Source organism: Lycium ferocissimum, chromosome 10 (assembly GCF_029784015.1).
Source record: "Lycium ferocissimum isolate CSIRO_LF1 chromosome 10, AGI_CSIRO_Lferr_CH_V1, whole genome shotgun sequence".
NCBI lineage: Eukaryota > Viridiplantae > Streptophyta > Magnoliopsida > Solanales > Solanaceae > Lycium > Lycium ferocissimum.
The window spans coordinates 18,184,840-18,207,025 of NC_081351.1; the positions used below are offsets into that span (position 1 = coordinate 18,184,840).

At 35.5% G+C, this 22,186-nt stretch overlaps 3 protein-coding genes across 5 annotated transcripts; 1 reads left to right on the forward strand and 2 right to left on the reverse strand.

Annotated features, from left to right (window-relative positions):
• The first annotated feature begins 1,213 nt into the window (after nucleotides 1–1,213).
• On the forward strand, nucleotides 1,214–5,393 carry LOC132032652 (uncharacterized). The gene is made up of 4 exons (XM_059422314.1): nucleotides 1,214–1,322; nucleotides 2,021–2,463; nucleotides 3,607–4,210; nucleotides 4,824–5,393. Exons 1-4 carry the CDS (start codon nucleotides 1,230–1,232, stop codon nucleotides 5,280–5,282), a joined length of 1,599 nt encoding a protein of 532 aa, XP_059278297.1. The 5' UTR covers nucleotides 1,214–1,229; the 3' UTR covers nucleotides 5,283–5,393.
• Nucleotides 5,394–5,463: 70 nt separating this feature from the next.
• On the reverse strand, nucleotides 5,464–13,585 carry LOC132032653 (SNF1-related protein kinase regulatory subunit gamma-1-like). 3 transcript variants are annotated; one of them, XM_059422316.1, is made up of 8 exons: nucleotides 11,662–11,774; nucleotides 10,204–10,243; nucleotides 9,345–9,561; nucleotides 9,138–9,258; nucleotides 8,289–8,610; nucleotides 7,382–7,648; nucleotides 6,871–7,043; nucleotides 5,464–6,113 (listed from the first exon to the last, which is right to left on the reverse strand). In XM_059422316.1, exons 3-8 carry the CDS (start codon nucleotides 9,511–9,513, stop codon nucleotides 5,831–5,833), a joined length of 1,335 nt encoding a protein of 444 aa, XP_059278299.1. In that variant the 5' UTR covers nucleotides 9,514–9,561; nucleotides 10,204–10,243; nucleotides 11,662–11,774; the 3' UTR covers nucleotides 5,464–5,830. The 3 variants fall into 3 exon arrangements, with proteins under 3 accessions (XP_059278299.1, XP_059278300.1, XP_059278298.1); XM_059422317.1 differs by lacking the exons at nucleotides 10,204–10,243; nucleotides 11,662–11,774 and adding an exon at nucleotides 13,373–13,585; XM_059422315.1 differs by lacking the exon at nucleotides 10,204–10,243 and having other exon boundaries at nucleotides 11,662–11,813.
• A 725-nt stretch (nucleotides 13,586–14,310) lies between these two features.
• LOC132032655 (uncharacterized) lies at nucleotides 14,311–18,820 on the reverse strand. The gene is made up of 5 exons (XM_059422318.1): nucleotides 18,682–18,820; nucleotides 17,756–18,011; nucleotides 17,004–17,190; nucleotides 15,273–15,876; nucleotides 14,311–14,847 (listed from the first exon to the last, which is right to left on the reverse strand). The coding sequence occupies exons 1-5, from the start codon at nucleotides 18,775–18,777 to the stop codon at nucleotides 14,389–14,391; spliced, it is 1,602 nt and encodes a 533-aa protein (XP_059278301.1). The 5' UTR covers nucleotides 18,778–18,820; the 3' UTR covers nucleotides 14,311–14,388.
• Between the last annotated feature and the right edge of the window lie 3,366 nt (nucleotides 18,821–22,186).

Below are 22,186 nucleotides of genomic sequence, written 5' to 3' on the forward strand. Positions count from 1 at the left end.
GATAAAAAAATATTTCATTCTCACTGAGTGTTTTGAAATTTCTATATTTACAACCTAGTATCATGTTGGATCGCCACCAAGCCAGATTGTTATGATTTCAAAGCTATCATATCGGATTGTCATAGTAAAGCTAAAAACAAAGAAGAGAAAAAAATGTACTTCAAAATGTTATACACCTATAATTTGTAATATTAGAGTGAAATAATGTTAAAGAACTGTTTCTAGGTACCACAAATGAAGTACATTTATTTAAAGAATTATTTTCTGAAGTACCATGAATGAAATGAATTTGTTTAAAGAATTATTTTCTCTAAATATATTTACAGAATTATCTTATAGTTACCATGCGTGAAATAAATATTTAAATATGTATTTTGTGATTTACCAAAGGCGAAATACGATAAAAAACATGATAAAAGAAACATTTTAGAATTGTGGCATGCAGGTCATGACAGACTTGTATGACTTCATACTATACTCAACCTTACTGTCCTATGGATTACAAATCATGTCGAATTGTCAAGATCCCAATTCCCAAAGCTACAAGCAACAAAGGAGGAAAACAAAAAAAATTATGATAGACCGGTATGATTTCATACTTTATGCAATTTAAATTACTCACAAATTATACTGGATCTTCACAATAATCTGCATAGTCAAGAAATGCACCGGCCTATTTTGCAAGATATACAAAAATGAAAACAAATACTCCCTCCGTCCCAATATATGTTACACCTTCCGAATTTCGTCATTCAAACGAGTTTTACTTTGACCGTAATTTTTTTATATATCTTTTAAATATTTTGAATTGTCAATCATTGTGACTTATAGTACTTTTTATGTAGTTTCAAATATGTAAAATTTTATTTCAAAAAACATGAAGATTCCATGACCGAATTCACGGTCAAAACTAAAATGTTTGACTCTCGAAATCCAAACTGTATCACATAAATTGAGACATATATACTTCCCAATATTTTAATTAAATTTGTTGCAACTGTCTTACCTGATAGAGACACACATCTCAATCACTTTAGTGCAGAAGATCTTGCTTTTGAAACAAAAAAAGAAATTCAAGTTGATATGCTTCCATCATTTTCTAAACTAGTACCCCAATGAGACAAAAAATCCCCCACTAAACAAGGTAAAAGGAGAATGATTTCTTATAAATACTTCATGCATTCCCATAAAATTAAAATCTTGATCATTTACCTGATCTTATAAAACATATGGCTTCAACTCATAGGGAAGTCGACCATGGGAAGCTTTCTTTCCTAATAGTCATCACATTTTGCTTTGTTATAGATAGTACATCTGCCGAAGTAAGTATTCTTCTTTGTCTAAATTTATTCGACATATTTAACAATTTAGTTTGTAAAAGATGGTATCTTTCAATATTTAGAAATAATTTTAACTAAAATTTTCATTTTATTCTTAATTAGATGATTTATAACCCCAAACATGTGTATAACATATTTTTAACCACAAGAGTTCAGGAGTCTTTCTTTCTTTCTTAAACTCCTAAGACTCAGTCAAATACCACTACAATTCTGACGGATTTCCATTGGAAATATGCTCATTAGAAGCTGTTTTCGACGGCTTTCCATTGGAAAGCTTAGATTTCCTATGGGAATGTTCGTCCAAAACAAGTACATGTTCGAGAATCATTAAACAACTCCTTATCAATCTCGACTTCTTTCAATTTGAACAACAATTCAACCAATTTAATTGACTAGTATATAACAAGTATGGAACAAAGAAATATGTTGGTGCTAGATTGAAAACACATAGTTTTAGTAGTGTACGTTCACATAAATTGGGATCTGTCGGGAATATGCTCGCCAGGAGCTGTTTTCGACAGAAAGTTCAGATTTTCAACCGGAATCATGTACGTCGGAAAAACGCATATCTGTAGTAGTGTGCATTCACATAAATTGAGATGGAAGGAGGAGAAATCATATCATTTAATCTTACTTTTTTTCTCCATTAACTTTTTGCATATGCGTGAATGAATATTCAGTGGTTGAATCATGGGGGCGACAGAACAAACAGTAGGTCAGCTATTGGTGAAGTTTTGATCAGTCCAAGAACAATAAACAACTTGAAACTAAGGTGGAAATTCTTGGCTGGATTTGATATTACAGCAACACCAGCAGTAGCAAATGGAGTAGTTTACTTCCCATCATGGAATGGGAACTTGTATGCAGTGAATGCAAGAAATGGAGGACTCATATGGCAACAGAATCTTACAAGGCTCACTGGATTGCCTTTAACAGGGAGATATGTGAATGTGACAGTGTCAAGATCAACACCAGTTGTGGCTGATGATCTTTTACTAGTGGGAATTTATGGACCTGCTGTTGTGATTGCAGTGAGAAGGTTAACTGGAGCACTTGTTTGGAAAACTCAGTTAGATCCCAGGCCTTTGGCTCTTGTCACTCAATCAGGAACAGTTCACTTGGGGTTAGCTATTTCACTTTTGCTATATGAATTTCCAAGAAAGAGTCTTCGATTTTCTGTTACCACTTGTGTTTCTTATCGCATTATTTCGTTGTTGTTACTGTTCCTTTTTTTTTTTTTTTTTTTTTTTTCTTTCTGAGTGCTATGTATAGCTTTCCTTTTTGTTTGCCATGTCTTTTCTTCTCTGTATTTAACTTTTTTATTTAACTGAAATCTTCTTGGAAGTCTATCGAAAATAGCTCTACCTCTAAGGTGGGGGTAAGGTACAATACACCTTTCTGCTCACCGTACACTTTTATGGAATTACTGTTTTGGGTATGTTGTTGTTTTTGAATTTCCAAAAAGCATCAAATATCAGCATTGGCACTATTTTGTATTCATATTTTCCATGTTCTTGAGTAATTGCGGTGCGCATATAGAACGAGCTTTAACAGTGCAACATGTTAGTTACTATTTTTACCACATTATAATTAATGCTTATCAAAAGATTTACCTGTAATTACCGGATAATTGACCTGTTTGTGTAAATATTGTGTACACCAAAAGTGTATATAGCTTAAAGGCGACTTTAATTAGTTAGGAGGGCGGATTTCAAACTTACTAACATCTTAGGCATAATTAAGTCATTAACCAAAAATTTGTTAGGTGTTTGTCCAGATTTTTTTACCATAATTGGATTTTTCTTTTCCTAAAAGGAAAATATAATATTTCTATATTTGGCTAATCATTCTTTTTTTGGAGGAAAAGGTCTCAGACTTCTATAAATTGAGGCTCCTTCCTACTCACTTGGTAGCATCCACAATGGAGCCTTTAAGGGGTTTTAGATTTTTTATTAAGGGGGAGAATTTGTGAGACACAAGTGTTGACCTGTCACTTGTATGAACCACTTTTTTCTAAGTGAATTTTATGATATCAATATTTTGTACTCTTTTCCAGTGGATTTCTCATCTCCCCTTGTGGATTAGGTCAATCGACGGAACCACGTTGAATTTTGTGTCCCCCTTTGGTATATTTCTGTTTTGTCTTTCTTATCTATCGCCTTTCGAGGTTTGCTTTGTTAGCTCCCCACATGACACCTGATTATTTCGATCCTAACAAACTTGAGTTGTGCCAGGACACTAAACTTGTTCACAACTTTCTTAACAGTGGATATTTTGTCGGAGTATCATCACTGGAGGAACTACTACCAGCTGCAGAATGCTGCACATTTAGAGGCAGCCTTGTAAAACTAAATGTTAGAACTGGTGCCATTTTATGGCAGACATATACACTACCAGACAATGGCGGAAGACTGGACGGTTATTCAGGGGCAGCGATATGGGGAAGCAGCCCTGCTATCGACGTAGCCAGAGGATTCGTCTACGTAGGAACTGGAAATCTCTACTTAGCTCCACCGGATGTGCTGAAATGTCAAGCAGCACAGAACAACCGGACAACGCCACCAAGTACCACTGATCAGTGTTTTGGTGAAGATGTTCATTTTGATTCAATTCTTGCACTGGATGTGGATACTGGAGAAACTGCTTGGGCCACACAGCTTGGAGGCTACGACGTTTTCTATTTTGCGTGTTTGGTTCCTAATAATCCTGATTGTCCACCAGGGCCTAACTTGGATGCTGATTTTGGAGAGGCGCCTATGTTGTTGACTATATTTTCAAATGGAAGATTGCGCGACGTTGTGGTAGCGGTGCAGAAAAGTGGCTTTGCTTGGGCACTTGATCGCAACACTGGCCATATTGTTTGGGTTAAGGTAAAGTCTTTATAACCAGAATTTTCATCTTTCAACTGCTCTTCACCATCATCAATGAGTATTTTAGTTTGCTTCCAAAAGTAGTATAATCTAGTATGTATACAGGTAGAAACATTTATTAAACATTCAACAGACAGAAGAAAGATGTTGCTTTTGTGAGAGGAAGAGTAGAAATTAAATAACCGTAGCTAAGCATTTGGCCTATGGTTATTAAACTTTGGTACACTGACAACATCACATAGTTGTTTTACACCGTCACAGGTTAAGCAGGAGCGGAACTAGGTAGGAATTTCAATTGCTGAAAAACTATACTGTTTATATAAGCATATAGCATAAAACGTATTCTTTTTGTTATATATAATCTGTTGAATCCCCTTAATATAAAGAAAGATTATAATATAGTGACGAAGAATGTTCGAGAATTGCTTTAACTCATAAGTTCAAATCTTAGGTATGAAATTTTAGTATTTTCTCATCTCTTATGAATTCTCGTTTCTGCCACTGAAGTTAAGTAACACACTAACATGCAACATCATGTATAATATATATTAAAACTTAATTTGGCAACATAAAGTAGATAACTTGCTATAACTGTTTAATTTGCGTGATGTAGACAGCAGGACCGGGGAGCTTGGAGGGGGGAGGTGTATGGGGTGCAGCGACAGACGGGAGGCGAGTTTACACAAACATAGTCAATGGAAACAGAGTTCCTTTCACCCTGGCACCTTCAACTCAAACAACAACAGCTGGTGGATGGGTGGCAATGGATGCAAACACAGGCCAAATCCTCTGGACCACTGCAGACCCTAGCAACGACACGGCCCACGGGCCGGTCACCATAGTCAATGGAGTTTTATTTGCAGGATCTGTGGCTCCTAATGGGCCTCTCTATGCCATGGATGCCAGTACTGGGAAAATCTTGTGGTCATTCAACACTGGTGCTACCATATATGGAGGTGCATCAGTTAGCTATGGTTGTGTTTATGTTGGCCATGGATATTCAATTGGTCTGGCTAAGTTCCATCCTACTTGGAACAGTGGGACTTCACTCTTTGCCTTTTGCATTGGGTGAATGTACTTTCACTTTCTGATAAGAGTTGTAATGCTAATAAGTTTCTCTACCTAAAGATCATGTTTCTAACACATTTAACTATCAACATAACATAGGCCAACTCATTTAACTATCAAGGCAACATTTTTTGTTATTTTATTAAAGGAAACCTAGAAGTGGTTGAATTTTATTAAAGTAGATGTAAAGTACAAACTCGAAGGGGGCGGGAACTCGACCGATACCCTTACAGATCAAACTTGGTAGAAAATGGTAAATCCCAAATTCTCTATACAATGGCTTTCTATAACCATGCAGAAAAAGAACTTTCTATCTAGAAAAAGTTTTATGGAACCTTAACCTTCATGCTAGCTAGCAAGACAGAACGGCCTTTGATAAACCGGAGAAACAAAAAAAAGGAACTCAAAAAGTGACATAAAAGGATCATCGTGCACATGTTAAACTGGTAAAAGAGACTATTACTTGTATTTTTATGCTAAAAACCTGGTACTGATTCTTTTTACTGCATCTTCTACTCACCCATATCCCGCTTATTCACCAACAGAAACATATCATTTTCCGAGCATTTCTTGTGCAGAAAATCCAAAATAGTTATCAAAGAAGTTTGGTGGTTCATAGATGAAGCAGGAAATGACATCTCTGAGCGTAATTACACCGACGACTTCTTCGTCATCCTCGGCTGTCACGTAGATCCTGTGAACTAACTTGGACGCGAGAGTGTCTATCACACTACAAAGAGTTGAACCGAGCTTGCATGTTATTGGTGTAGCAGCCTTTGTGGCATCATGTGTTGCCGAAGCAACTGTGTTCATGAAGCCCGTGACTGTCAGCTGCCTGTGATTTAAACGGGCATAATTAAGTACCAACGCACAAAGAAACACAGAACATCTCTGAGCCTACATGATAGAGGTCTAATCGTTTTGCCATTCGAGTATTGAGTTCAACTTTGATATACTCCTTCTGTCCTAATTTATGTGAAGGTGTTTGGAATATGAGGGTCAAAACACTTAATTTTGACAATGAATTCGGGTACAAATTCTTCAATTATTTAAAGACAAAATTTGTATATTTGAAAACTACACCAAAAGTACTACAAGTCAACATATTCAAAATATTTTTTAAGAAGTTAGAGAAAATCATAGTCAGAAAAAATTGTTCAACTCCCCAAACAGTAACACCTTCACATAAATTGGACAGAGTCACGGAGGAAGCCTTTCATAAGTTCAACCATAAGAAAGTCTCCCTAGAATTGAAACTCTAATTATCTTAGAAGTTATCAAATAGTCATCTATTTTCGGGTTTTCTTGCATAAGTTCAACCATAAGAAAGTCTCCCTAGAATTGAAACTCTAATTATCTTAGAAGTTATCAATCTATTTTCTGGTTTTCTTGCATAAGTTCAACCATAAGAAAGTCTCCCTAGAATTGAAACTCTAATTATCTTAGAAGTTATCAAATAGTCATCTATTTTCTGGTTTTCTTGCATAAGTGCAACCATAAGAAAGTCTCCCTAGAATTGAAACTCTAATTATCTTAGAAGTTATCAAATAGTCAGATCCGTGAGGAACTAACAATTTATATGTACGACATACCTGAAGTTGGAGAATAGTTCAGGTTTGAGTAACAAGAATCTGATGTCTCTTATGCTTACATTGCCCACTATCTTCTTCTTTGGTCCTTCAACAACTGGCAGACCTCCAATATTGCTATCTCTCATTTTCTTGAATGCTTCCAAAATCAGTTCATCGTTTCGGACACTAATAACCTGAAGTGCACGTTTAAAGACAAACTTGCCATCAACAACTCCTGTAAGATCAAAATACTCCCTCCATTTCAATTTGTTTGTCTTACTTTCCTTTTTAATCTATATCGAAAGAAAGCCACTTTTTATATTTAGCAACTCTTTATACCCAACATTCTACATGGAATATTAAAGACCATAAGATTCAAAGGGCATTTTGGTATATCACACATATCTTTATAGTTTAGGACCACAAGATTCAAAAGTCTTTATTTTCTTAAATTTAGCGCCGAGTCAAACTAAGACAAACAATTTGGAACAGAGAGAGAAATATATAATGTCAGGGGCTACAAATAGCTGACCTCATCAGCGGACATGTACGGGAGGCCAAGCTCTGATATAGGGTGAGCAGAGATGCAGTCAAACCAATCCCTCCCTTTGCATCCTACAAGACCCCGTATTACAGCCGATTGAGTAATGAAGTTCTTAAGAAATGGACTTCCCCTTTCAATAACAGGTACATTCCGCAGCCTATATTTTGATAGCAACAGCAAGACACTCAACATAGAACTGTCTGTTGCTACTGGAACAAATGGTGCCCACCGATAGGATTTTATAATGGACCTCACCTGCAAATATAATTACTGGCCCTTGTCACATGTATTCATGTCAAACTCTCTGAATATAATTTAGTACAGCTTTTGTTGTTCTCCAATTTGATCGTTATTTTTCATGTTTGAGAGTACTAAAGACATGGAGAAGCCTAAATAATCTAGACATAAGCAACATAAGAAGGCAAAGTCTCTTTTGATCAATCAAACCGCTAGAGTAGGAGCGGAAAAGGGGCGGGGACAAATCGGATATGTGCGGGTCGAAAATGGGTTAAACAGAAATGGATAAAATATCCGAACCGCTCATATTTAACAAGGATAAAAATGAGTTAACCAACGGATAATATGGATTTCCATATCATCCATGATTTCAGGAATATTCAGGTGAGAACAAGCTAACAACCAAAATAAGCTTGGACTCCCAAAAAGCAAGAACTAATGGAAATGAATATTAATAATCTGGATATCCATTTTTTAGTGCATAATATGGATATGAATAATATCCATATTTGATCCATTTTTTAAAAAAGTCAGTTATCCAACCCATGTCTAATGGGTCGGATTGGATGGTTACTTGTTTTTTTAAAACATTTTGCCAGCCCTACGCTAGAGTGATTTCGTAGAAGCTTAAGGGCGATCCTTTAGTAGGCCTGCTCACCTTTGTTGACTTAAAGGGTTCTTCTTGAAGGATAACCTTGTAGAAATCCTCACCCAACTTATCAGCTGCAGTTGGAGCATCCTTTCCCGCTCCTCGATCTGCAGCCACTCCACCTGCCACAGCTGCACCGACTGCAGCCGCCGTTAGACCAGCAACTGCGGCGGGACCCGTTGCACCCAATGCCAATGCTCCGAGAGCACCAACAGCACCTGCTCCAACGCCTGCTGCTGCTGCCGAACTTGCTGATAAGGCAGCTGCTGCTGTTTCCGCACCCTCCAGCACCCAAAGAACAATAGCCGAGTAATCTAGGATGCCTAAGTACCTGTTGTTTTTGAAAAAAAATAAGGGTGGAACAACAAAAAGATTAAAAATGATTGAAATTGTCTCTGCAATTTTATTAAGCATAGAGGCTTTAAATAGCCAACTTAAAAACAAAAAATCTGCAGAATAATTTTAAATACCTAAAATATCTCAACTATAATATTTAAATTCAAATTTAAACAAAGAGTCCTCCAACAACTACAACAACAACATACCCAGTGTGATCCCACAAGGGGAAGGGGGTCTGGGGAGGGTGGGGTGTGCGCAGACCTTACCCCTACCTTTTTGGGGTAGAAAGGATGTTTTCGATAAGACGCTCGGCTCAAGAAAAGTGTTTTTCAAAACAGGTTTGGAAAATACACGGGTAATAAAGTTATGATAAAATATCGATGGAAAGAAAGCATTGACAACAAAAATAGTAAAGATAACTTAAGTAAAAGAAACAACACTAGGGAAGCAATTTTCACTACAACTAAACTACTTATATTCTAGTAAATCAGCGGTAACAGAAGCAATTTTCAACAGTACCTTTCTCTCCAATCCGTACTATTCTGAGCAGCTGGATTCTTCACCGGAGCTGAGAGGATGTTGGATTCAGAAAGGATTTTGACGGCATCGCCTATGGAAGTCTCAGCGTCTATTTCAATCACTGGAATGAGGTATAAGAAGCCGTTTAGGATACAACATTGGATATGAAAAAACATAATTATGAGAAAACTTATCTATTTTAGATACCTTTTCCTCCTGGGACTTGAGGGAAGGATGAAACTGGAATATTTGCAAATGCATCAGTTAAAGTTTCCTGTAAATTTCGGGGCAATTTTTTTCTGTTCTGGACCATCTCAAAGTAAGCATCATAGCTTGCAAGTTTCAAAGTATTTTCCGTAATTTTCGCTTGTGCCATTTGATGCAATATACCCAAAGAAGAAGCCCTGGCTCTAAGAATCTATTCCTGAGAAGCGCCAAGACAACCATCAGATAGAAAAAATTTAAACAAGATCGTAAGGAGAATGCCCGACCAGATCGATAAGGAAAATTTATTGCTGCAACATATGCCTACACTTGATTGAAGGGTTCCATGACTCATTAGAACCTATTACAAATGTCTGTAACATTGTATTTCCATGCCACAACATGTTTTGCACTTATAAGTAGCTGTACCGCTTCTTTAAAATTCTGACTTTTACGTAATAACAGCTCATACTTTCTATATTAGAATAAACTCCACTTAAGAATAATTCTGAAGATGAAACTAATGTTAACAAGAAAATCTCTCCGCTAGGTACCATCTCAGAAATAAGCATCACAATGTGAAACTCTTTTGGTCTGTACTTTATGCTTGAGCTGTGGACTCGGGTATACTCAGAGACTGTTTCCAAGTAGCTCCTTGCCACCAGCCAAAATTAGAAAAAATCAGAAATGGACAGTTACAACAATTTTGACCCAGAATTCAATCAGAGTTGATTAACGCATTTCTTCCTTAGATGTGTACAGGATATGTTATAAACGCCATGCTGATACAAAAACAACAACAACATACCCAGTGTACTCCCACAAGTGGGGTCTGGGGAGGGTAGATGTACACAGACCTTACCTCTACCTTTGTGGGGTAAAGAGGTTGTTTCCGATAGACCCTTGGCTCAAAAGAAACATAGTCAATGCAGGATTGAAAGAAAAATAAGACAGCAAAATATCAAGATATAAAACAAATATAGCAACACATAGTAATACACACATAAGGATAATAATCTACGTGATACCTAAATACTACTACCAAGAAAAGGAGAATAGGAGATGGAAAGACTAGCCCCCCACATCTCTCACATATCGCGCGACAAAACTTAACTACTTACTAACCTTCTATCCTAATCCTCGATCTCCAAATCGTCCTATCTAAGGTCATGTCCACAGTAACATGTGCCATGTCCAGTCTAATCACCTCCCCCAGTTCTTCTTCAGCCTATCTCTACCTCCGACTGCCATTCTCTCACACCTCCTAATCGGCGCATCCTCACTCCTCCTCTTCATATGCCCAAACCATCTCAGTCTCGCTTCCCTCATCTTGTCCGCCACGGAGGCCACTCCGACCTTGTCCCGTATAACTTCATTTCTAATCATATCTCTCCTAATATGACCACACGTCCATTTGAGCATCCTCATCTCCGCTACCTTCATCTTCTACCTTCATCTTCTGAAGGTGAGCGCTCTTGACAGGCAGATATTCTGCCCCATACAACGATGCTGGTCTAGCCACCACTAGGTAGAACCTACCTTTCAGCCTAGGCGACACCTACTTCGCAAAACACCCCGGAGGCGAATCTCCATTTCATCCACCCTGCTCCAATACGGCGTGCGACATCATCGTCAATCTCCCCGTCCCCTTGTATTATGGACCCAAGATACTTGAAGCTTCCTCTTTTGGGTATAACAAGGGTGATAAAATGATGAACATGATGACATGGCACGCCAGGTCGACATCCCTCGTAAAGCGAGGGCTTAGACGATACGACAACCACATCGAATACGCGTGGATGTCGAGGTTCAACAAACATTAACGGATTATTCCAAATCGTTTAATAAATATAACTTTCATTTTCACATGTGTGGATGCTTTTCTTTTTTACATTTTTTATTTCGTAGTGCTATTTGGAAACTAAAGACAGAGGTACAGTTTTGAAAAAGTACAATCCCATATTTCCAATATTTCAGATACTATACCAAAACCAAACTTAAATTAAAATTTAGTACACTTTGATTTCGATTTTGTTCAGTTTCAATTTGATAATTCGATTTTTACCAAATTATGAACATACAAATTCTGTCCCACTTTATATGACACAACTTTTCTTTTTAGTCAATCCAAAAAAGATTGACACATTTTCTTAAACTTTAAATTTATGCCTAACGAGATATCTATAATCACATAAATCAGAATACATCATATAAATTGAGACAAAGGGAGTATCTGATAACTCATGTCAAAGGTAGCTGACATACACCTTAAACGCCACAAATATAGAAAATAATATTACTGTAATAATGAAACTGGTACCTGTAAGGCTGTTCTGCAAATTTTTAATCTGAAAGATGGATGATTGATTGATTAGAAATTAAACTGTGATGTATTTGGGCGAAAACTGTGCGTAAATGTTGGTGAGAACAAAAGCAAAAGTTAGTTATTTTTTTGGTTTAACGTAGGCATGCCACGTGTTATATCTATTCCTCCACATGTCACTACCAACGTGAAGAGTAAATTACACTATATAACCCTACTCAATTTAACACTTACACCATTATGTGAGAAAATGATAAAAATGGTCCTTTACGTTTCAGGGTAGACTCAAAACAGTCCCTTAAGTAGGGATGTTCAAAATCGAAACCGATAACTCAACCGTAAAATTATCTTATTGGTATTGGAATATCGAATTAACGGTTGGTGAACGGATTAAAACTTTATAATTAACGGCTTATTAGTGCGGAAAAAAGTCACTCAATTGCCTTATCGGGTAAAAGGTCGTTGTTAACCCCTTAAAGAAATATAAAGATGTTTGACCAAACTTCTAAAATCAACTTATTTTAAAAAGTACTTTTCAAAAAAGCACTTTTGGTAAAAAGTAGTTTGTGTTTGGTCAATTAATTAAAAAACACTTTTGAGCAGCAATTAGTGTTTGGCAAAGCTTTTAAAAAGTACTTCTGTTTGTACTTTTCTCAAAAGTACTTTTCAAAAAAATGCTTTTGGGCAAAAACTGTTTTTTTCAGCTTCTGAAAAACTGCTTCTGCTACTCTCCAGAAGCACTTCTTTTTTCCCAAAAGCTTGACCAAACACTTCGCTTTTTTTTCAAATAAGCACTTATTGAAAAAATAAGTACTTTTTGGGGGAAAATAAGCTTGATCAAACAGGCTAGTATCATATTTATATTTTTACCCTCTAAGTACGTGAAGTATTTATTGAGAGTATTTATTGAGAGTGATGTTGTTGGTCTGATAACAGATCTGCTTCTCCTTGCATAGGTTTCTGACTCAATTTTAACACTTACACCCTTATGTGAGAAAATAATAAAAAATGGTCCTTTATGTTATAGGGTAGACTCAGAATGGTCCTTTAAGTATGTATTGAACAATTTTGATCCTTTAAGTTATCAAAAGTTTATTTTGCCTCCATTAAATATTTAACAATTTATGTTCGTTAAATTTGACAAAGTCTAAATGAATGGGTTGTTTAATTGTACCTCTTGTTATATTTTAGTTCCAAAGTATAATTAGAAGTCCCCCAACTGTTAGATAAACATTTACAAATAAAAAGAAACCTGTCATCCTTTATTTGGATCTAGGTTTACATTTTTAAGTTTGAAATTTCATGTTTTTAAGATTTCTATTATTTACCTGTCAGAATATGAGATGAGTTCTGATTTTGGTTTGGATTTTGAATAGAGGGAGAAGTTCAGGGCGGAGTGACCAATTTTTCTAATCAGATGATGCGGGAAGGAGAGGACCGAATTTTCAAGTTTTTTCAGATAAAATATAAAAAAGAACGGGTAACAACAAGACTTCACACTCTCAAAACTGACTTTTGAGACATGCAGTTCGCCACATCATGTGTTTAAGGGACACACTATAACCTAGTTAAAGTGTCTATACGATTATTGGGTAAGTTTAAGTGTCAAACTAACAGTTGAGATCAAATTTACATGTCTATTTAACAATTTAAGCTTTTAAATAAGGGGCTTTAGGGTAATAGAAAGTAAAGGGAGGAGAAAACTGACCCCAAACAAAAATTCCAGGCATATGGCAGATGAGTGGTGTTGGCATGCTGTGCCTTTTGAACTTCTGGCTTGTTAAGGTACAGATTTATGCTATCAGCAAGGCATGGATCAGCAACTTTTCCTACTTTCTTAACAAACTGTCAAAAGAATGGCTCCAACGAGTTAGCTCCGAACGCAGGAAAGTTTAGGGGAAAAGGTTCAATGTTATACCTAAAGTTTGCGATTTATCTTTACATTTGCCCTTTGTGTACCTATCGGTTTATGAAAGCCCACCGTTATCTTTCGTCTTAGATATGCTCTTCCCTCTAACAACCATCTAGCTTAACTCTGACAGTTTCTGCAGTGGAGCACTTGGACCAAAAAACGATCCAAATAATTTTTAAATATGTAAATTTTATTATAAAATACTCGAAGAATCTATATTTGAAATTGTAGTCAAAGAAAAAAATGTTTAATTTCCCAAATAGATCAACTTTCATATAAATTGGGACTGAGGAAGTAGTATTTTTTAAACTTTATTGGAAAATATAAAAAAGATAAATTATTCTTCTCGGTCAAAGTAAAAGAAGTAATTTGTAGTATTTTTTAAACTTTATTGGAAAATATAAAAAAGATAAATTATTCTTCTCAGTCAAATTAAAAGAGGTAATTATCTTCTCATTGAAAGTAAAAGAGATAAATGTATCTATCATAAGTCTTGGAATAAATCACATATTATCGTTTGCCCCTATATTGATGATCTTTTAATCTTTGACCCTAACATATGAATGCTATTGAAGAAACTAAAAGCATGCTCTGAAGCCATTATTAGAAGTGATATATACATATCAATTTCCCTTATTGTTTACACGAAAGAAAAAAATAGATCATTGATACTATTTATATTTAAATTTAATACATTGTCAATGCAAAGCAATTTTATACTATTAGAAACATGATCGATCTCCCCGTTAGGGAAACTTATTAGTATTACAACTCTTATTCGAAAGTGAAAATACATTAATTTATACTTAATTTCACCAAATGCAAAAGGCAAAGAGTGAAGTACCACTGGTCCAAGTAGGATGGAACCTAGCCAGACCAACAGAATATCCATGGCCAACATAAACACAACCATAGCTAACTGATACACCTCCATAGATAGTAGCACCAGTGTTAAATGTCCACAAGATTTTCCCAGTACTGGCATCCATGGCATAGAGAGGTCCATTAGGAGCCACAGATCCTGCAAAAAGAACCCCATTGACTATGGTGACTGGCCCGGGGGACGTGTCGTTGCTAGGGTTTGCAGTGGTCCAAAGGATTTGGCCTGTGTTTGCATCCATTGCCACCCATCCACCAGCTGTTGTTGTTTGAGTTGAAGGTGCCAGGGTGAAAGGAACTCTGTTTCCATTGACTATATTTGTGTAAACTCGCCTCCCGTCTGTCGCTGCACCCCATATTCCTCCTCCCTCCAAGCTCCCCGGTCCTGCTTTCTACACCACGCAATATAATCAGTTATAGCAGGTTAGTTACTTTATTTCGTATGCCAAATAAGTTTAATATGTATTCTACATGTTGTTGCATGTCACTTAACCTCAGTGGGGAGACTAGAATTCATTCAAGGGAACAAAAAAAATACTACAATTTACACCCAAGATTTGAACTTTTGAGTTAAAGCAATTCTTGAACATCCTTTTCCACTACACTAGAATTGTCAGTGTACAAAGGTTGAATAACCATAGGCCAAAATGCTTAGCTATGGTAATTTAATTTCTACTTTTAATCTTTTTCTCACAAAAGTAACATATCTCTTCTGCTTTTTTAAGAGTTATGTATACTTTTTAAAGCACACTAAAACCCTGATTGATGATGGTGAAGAGTACTTGAAAGATGAAAATTCTCGTTATAAAGACTTTACCTTAGACCAAACAATATGGCCAGTGTTGCGATCAAGCGCCCAAGCAAAGCCACTTTTCTGCACAGCTACCACAACATCGCGCAATCTTCCATTTGAAAATATAGTTAACAACATTGGTGCCTCCCCGAAATCAGCATCCAAGTTAGGCCCTGTTGGACAATCAGGATTATTAGGAATCAAACACGTGAAATAGAAAACGTCGTAGCCTCCAAGCTGTGTAGCCCAAGCAATTTCTCCAGAATCCACATCCAGAGCAAGAATTGAATCAAAATGAACATCTTCACCAAAACACTGATCAGGTACAGCTGGTGGCGTCGTTCGATTGTTCTGTTCTGCTTGGCATCTCAGCACCTCTTGTGGAGCTATGTAGAGATTTCCAGTTCCTACATAGACGAATCCTCTGGCTACGTCGATAGCAGGGCTGCTTCCCCATATCGCGGCCCCTGAATAACCGCCTAGTTTTCCACCATTGTCTGGTAGTGTATATGTCTGCCATAAAATGGCACCAGTTCTAACATTTAGTTTTACTAGGCTACCTCTGAATGTGCAGCATTGTGAAGCTGGCAGTTGTACCTCCAGTGATGATACTCCCACATAATATCCACTGTTAACAAAGTTGTGAACAAGTTTAGTGTCCTCAATCTATAATGTTTAATGATTTAGTTGGTCCTAAGATGTTAAATCACTAGATTATCAACAACAACTCAAGAAAAAGGTTTCTCCTCAAATCTAGAGTTTCGCAAATAGTAGTAAGCTTTGCAACTCGCCTTCAACTACGAATGTTAGAGGAGATTATACTTGATATTCGTTCCTACACCTCTAAAGACGGGCCATTATTGGACTCTTCCTACTAATTAAAATGATTTTTACGTTTTGGTGGAGCTAGAAATTCGAACAAGAAGATTAAAAAAGTGTAATAATGTCCGACATAAAAGGGATTCAAGAATTTATAGATACACAAAAAAGAAAAGAACTTATTTTTACCCTTTCTATACAGTGTAATCCTTCACTAAAGTTAACTATGCCCAGAGGCAGATGTAGAAGCCCAGATACGGGTTCGACCTAGCTTATGCTCAAATAGTATACAAATATTATATTTAGAACCATGTTAGTAGAATTTGAAATAGTCATTCTAAAATCCGGAATCTATAAAGTTGAAATCATAGCTCCGTCTCGATCTATACCCCTGTGTATATGTCTATTTTTCTATTTTTACTTGATGCTTTGTTATTTCCAAACTTAATATATAATATACATGTAAATTCTATACAATCGATACTTTTTTCGGTTTCCTTTATAAAAAATAAAAAAAATCACCCTATTATTTGGTATGGTCATAGATTTATATCCAAACCTACAATTCTACTTTAAAACACCTAAGAATTTGTTCGGAAATGTTCAGTTCGGTCAGTTTTTAAAGAATCATTTGGCAATTGACACCCCCATATGCTGCCACGGCTACTTCCTCTATATTTCCTTATTTAGTTAGTCTAAAAAAGAATGACATTTTTCTATAGTTAGTAACAATTTAACTTTAAAATGTTTATTTTACTCTTAATTAGATTGTTTATAGCCACACAAATATCTATGATTTATTTTACAAGTTTCAAAAATCATTTTTTTCCCCTTAAAGTCAAATAGTAACATTCCATAAATTAAGACGAAAGGAGTATTATTTATATTTTCTTGAAGAAAAAATTCATAAAGCAAATCAAAATTGAAATAGCTAACCCCAAGTGAACTGTTCCTGATTGAGTAATAAGGGCCAGAGGCCTGGGATCTAGCAGAGTGGACCAAACAAGTGATCCTGTTAACCTCCTCACAGCAATCACAACAGCAGGTCCATAAATCCCCACAAGCAGGAGGTCATCACCCACAACTGGAGTTGCTCTTGACACTGTCAAATTCATAGCTCTCCCTGTTGTTGGAATGAAATAATAAAGCGTCATGCAAAAGTTAATAATGGCGAATCTTGAACGATGGTAAATCAGACAACAAAGAAAAATATAATAAAAGAGGCATATTATTCTAACATGATTCGGACAATTGACCTACATCTAAAAATCTAAAAAAGAAAAAAATCAAAATTATCGAACAAGACCTATAATACTACATTATGAATGTTATTGTATCATTGAGTGAGAAAGAATCATCTCCAATTTATAAAAGTTCACCTCTCAGATGTTGAGAGTCAACCAAGTTTTTCTTTGATCAAAATTTTTTTATATGCCTCTTAAATAATTTAAGTTGTTTATTATTGTGAGTTATTGTATTTTTACATAGTTTCTAAACATATAAATTTTATTTCAAAAAACTTAGAGCTTTAGTGTCCGAATTTACGGTCAAAATTTTGAAGTTTGAATCTGAAATTCCAACTGTGCCACATAAACTGGGACAAAGAGAGTAGTTTTTCTTTTAGATGTAAAACACAAATATGGTAGAAAATCCTAATAAGACAAGAAAAACAGGGCAAATTCCAATACCTGGTGGGGGCAATCCGGTGAGCCTTGTAAGATTCTGTTGCCATATGAGTCCTCCATTTATTGCATTCACTGCATACAAATTCCCATTCCATGATGAGAAGTAAACTACTCCATTTGCTACTGCTGGTGTTGCTGTAACATCAAATCCAGCCAAGAATTTCCACCTTAATTTCAAGCGGTTTATTGTTCTTGGGCTGATCAAAACTTCACCAATAGCTGACCTTCTATTTGTTATGTCGCCACCATGATTCAACCACTGAATATTCGTTCAAGCATATGCAAAAAGTGTCATGGAAATGACTAGAAAAGTTTTCCAAAAAGAAAAAGTAGTGACCAAATGAGTTACTTCCTACTCCCTCCGTTCCAATTCATGTGAACATAGATAGAGATGGAGTCAGGAATTAAAGTTTATTATGTATGAGTTCTGAACTGTCACCACCGAACCCATAGCTCGTCTTTGTAACTGGGTTCACACTTAAATATTTATACATACTTAATAATCTTTTTGATATAAGTACAGAGTCTAAGAAAAAATTATTGGGTTGATCTGATCCCATAAGCAATACTCTACCTCTGCTTCTGATGTACACTACTATAAATATGTGTTTTTTCGTCGGTTGTTCCCATAGGAAACCTGCGATTTCCAACGAGATAGCCGTCGGAAAATATATTTACGACCGATCCATAGGAAAACATGTCTTTTCAGTAGTGGTATTTAATTGAGTTCAGAGTTTAAGAAAGAAAGATAGACTTATGAAATTTGTAGTTCAAAATATGATATAGACATTTTGCGACTTAAAATATCTCATTAAGGTAAAATCAGAAGTCTACAGTTAAATTATTTTTAAATATAAAAAGATATCGTTCTTTTTTCGATAGACCAGAAAAGAAAAGTGTCACACAAATTGAAACGGAGGAATACTTACTTCGGCAGATGTACTATCCAGAACAAAGCAAAATGTGATGATCATTAGGAAAACAAGCTTTCCATGGTCGACTCCCCTATAAGTTGAAGGAGCCATTGGCTAAGAGATAAATGATCAAGATTTTAAAGGAATGCATGAAGTATTTATAAGATGTGATTCTCCTTTTACCTTGTTTAGTTGACGAGTTTTTGTCTTATTGTAGTACTAATTTAGAAAATGATGTATGCAAATCAACTTTAATTTTCTTTTTTGTTTCAAAAGCAAGATCTTTTTACACTATAAAGCGATTGAGATGGGTGTCTCTGTCAGGTAAGACAGTTGCAACAAATTAAATTCATTGGGTTTTATTCAGAGCCCAAAAATTCGAAGAGGCATTTCTCAAAAAATTGCTCGGGTAATTCGTGCGGGGCTGCTATTTAATATTCTCATTTTGTATATTGTTGCTCCCAAACGCACACGCAAGTATACGCGGTCGTACAAGTAATATAGGATTTTTAAGTTCAGTTATCGTACCCACAGGGACTTATGATTAACTATTTAATAAATTAAACTAATTCTAATTATCTAAACAAGAAATAAAATCCAAATTTATATTTATAAACTAACTAAAAATAAATTAAACAAATAATGAACTTCAACCAAGAAAGAGCAGATTTTTATCAGAGAAGAGTTAGATCAGAAATTATGACCATTAACAATCCAGGTTAGTCTTCAAATCGTTCTACCTATGGGTTGCTAGTTGACGGGTTAATAGTAACTTTGTGATATTCTCTCGAACTCCTCACAAGCTTTGTAGATGTTACTATAACGCTTATATCTCTCATGGTTGTCGGAGGTAACAAGAAACGCATTTAATTCTCCGTATTCAACTAAGTAGAGCTTAAAAGGATATCTCTATCCTCAGTAGCGAAACAATTAAATCGAACAAACTCTATTTATTCTTATTACGTACGTGAATTCCCTTTCTCAAGTTCAATTCACGCACCACAGATAGTATTCAATTAGTGATCAAGTAATTAAACAATTAAGCACAAGAATAAATAAGCAACCCAAAAATATGAAAATTTAATAGATAAAAACGATAATCAAACGTCAACTTTCATGTTTGTGTCAAAACCCTAGAACTAAAGAGTTTAGCTCCACATAGACATGGAGGAAAAACAACAAATCATCCGAATAAAAATGTCAAAATAAGTATTACAGAGAAGAGAAGGTAAAACCCTGTAACTCCGGCCTCCACGGCGGCTCTAAGCTATGAACTAAGGGTTTCAAGCTATCCAAAGTTATGTAAAAATCCTGTCTTATGGATTATTTATAGGTGTAGAAAAATAAAGCCCAAATAAAATAACTGAGTCCAAAACGAAATAGGAAGAAGTGAGGATCCGGATTCCACTGTGCGTCACCTGCGTGTAGCAATGAAATTTTCCGCGTTCTGCCCAGTTTTTCTTCTCAATTCAATCTTAATTGCAAAGTGTACTCCATGATTGCTTAATCATTACCATAATTTCCTAATCATTGAGCCACCACTTTTTGTCTCCTTTCTTTTCTCTTTTCTTTTTCTTTTAATTCAATGTGGCACATCTCTTATTTTTCCATTTGTTCCATGTTTCAGACGGTTTTCTTCCTACATTATGAAAATATAATGTTAGGCACAAATTATCATAATTAATACTCAGAAGACAATTAAAAATACTAAAATATGAGATAACAATGAATAAATATATATAATTTAGGCTGAACATCATATATATCTTGCAAATATATAGTTGTATCTTGTTTTACCAACAAGGTAATAACATATTTTCCCATGCAATATGGGTTGGTGCATTTCATGACAGTATGATTTGTGAGTAATCTAATAAAACAAATAGGTTGCATATAGTATTTCACTCATATAGAAAATACAGTGTCTTTAGATGAATCGATTTCACTCATGATACCTGCATGCGAGATAATTTTTAAATAAACCTACTTCACCATGGTAGTTCAAATAATAATCCTTTAAATAAATTCATTTCATTCATGGTACTTGTTCAGAAATAATTTTTAAAATAGATGTATTTATTCACTTTTGGAGTTGTGGTGCGTGAAAATAGAATTCTTTAATATTATTTCATTCTAAAACTACAAATTATATAACATTTTGAAAAGTATGTCTTTTCTTTTCTCTGTTTGTAGCTTTGAATTAAAATCATAATGATCTGATGATAGCTTTTTGAGATCATGACAATCTGGCATGATTTGTGTGTAGTATCCATCAGCACAACTAGGTTGAATATAACATGGCATACTTATTTGTCGTGATTAACTTGCATGTCATGGTTCTGAAATGAATTTAATTTTCTTCATTAATTTTTTGCTTGTGGCTTTATAATCATGACAATCCGGTACGATTTGTGAGAAATCCAACACAAAAATAGGTTGAATATAACATGAAGTCATGTTGGTATGTCATGACTTGTTTCATGTTGGTATGTCATGACTTGCATGCCACAGTTCACACTTTTAATTTTGCTTGCCAGCGTCTCTTTACTATTTTTGCCTCTCAACTCAAAGGTATTTTAAGTAGTTCAAATGTTTCTCATTAAATTTAGGCATAATACATAAACAGACCCTCAAATTTGGCTTTAGTTGGCAAGTATGCCCTCTAACTTTGGATGTGGACAAGTAGGCACCTCAACTTGTATAAAGATGAACACGTAAACACAAATGTTGACGTGGCACATAAAATTTAGAGGTGTCTAGATGATCATTTTGTAAGTTAGAGTGTTCAACTGACAACGTGGAGACAAGTCGAGCTGCCTACTTGTGCACACCCAAAGTTGGAGGACATACTTGCCAGCTGAGTCTAAGTTTGAGGGCATGTGTTATGTATTATGCCTTAAATTTAAATTGACCAATTTCGCATAAACATTAGAAGCGACAACAACATTTAAATACCGATCCTAATCAAATTTTTGCACAGGTTTCCCTTCAAATGCACTGATCTTTAATTTTTGTCCCTTATATCTGTGGTCTTTAATTTTTACACTGCTTCGCTCGGCATAAGTTCTGTAACATTTTTAGCTTCGTAACTGAATGTTTGCTCGCTCGGCACAAGTTCTATAGGAATTAGGTTATGCAGCATAAGTTGTATAATATTTTTCATATTATGTTGTGTGATGAATGTTTTCGCCTTTTTCGGCATAACTTTTGTGGATGTTATGATTCATATCTGCAGAGGCGAATTTAGGATTTTTAAAACATGGGTTCACCACTAAAAAAAAAAAAAAAAAAAAAAAGGAGGAGAATATGTATTAAGTGGGAATTGATTCCTAATCCTCTAGGTAAATAACTCAACCTTAAACCAAGTGCACCAGTTAGCCTTTTTGTGATATAGGTTCCAAACGATAATATTATACCAATTTTAGAAAATATATACATAAAATACCTAGTTTTACGAAAAGACCATGGGTTCACGTGTCGCAAATTACTACACAGATTCGCTTCTGCATATCTGAAGCTA

Coding starts and splice junctions, on each gene's coding strand:
- LOC132032652 (XM_059422314.1), top strand. CDS start 1,230: ATGGCTTCAACTCATAGGGAAGTCGACCATGGGAAGCTTTCTTTCCTA. Junction 1,323..2,020: donor TAGATAGTACATCTGCCGAA/GTAAGTATTCTT, acceptor ATGAATATTCAG/TGGTTGAATCATGGGGGCGA. Junction 4,211..4,823: donor GCCATATTGTTTGGGTTAAG/GTAAAGTCTTTA, acceptor TGCGTGATGTAG/ACAGCAGGACCGGGGAGCTT.
- LOC132032653 (XM_059422317.1), bottom strand. CDS start 9,513: ATGGCACAAGCGAAAATTACGGAAAATACTTTGAAACTTGCAAGCTAT. Junction 9,259..9,344: donor TCAAGTCCCAGGAGGAAAAG/GTATCTAAAATA, acceptor ACCTCATTCCAG/TGATTGAAATAGACGCTGAG. Junction 6,114..6,870: donor GAACTATTCTCCAACTTCAG/GTATGTCGTACA, acceptor TTTAAATCACAG/GCAGCTGACAGTCACGGGCT.
- LOC132032655 (XM_059422318.1), bottom strand. CDS start 18,777: ATGGCTCCTTCAACTTATAGGGGAGTCGACCATGGAAAGCTTGTTTTC. Junction 18,012..18,681: donor TGGATAGTACATCTGCCGAA/GTAAGTATTCCT, acceptor ACGAATATTCAG/TGGTTGAATCATGGTGGCGA. Junction 14,848..15,272: donor GCCATATTGTTTGGTCTAAG/GTAAAGTCTTTA, acceptor TGCGTGGTGTAG/AAAGCAGGACCGGGGAGCTT.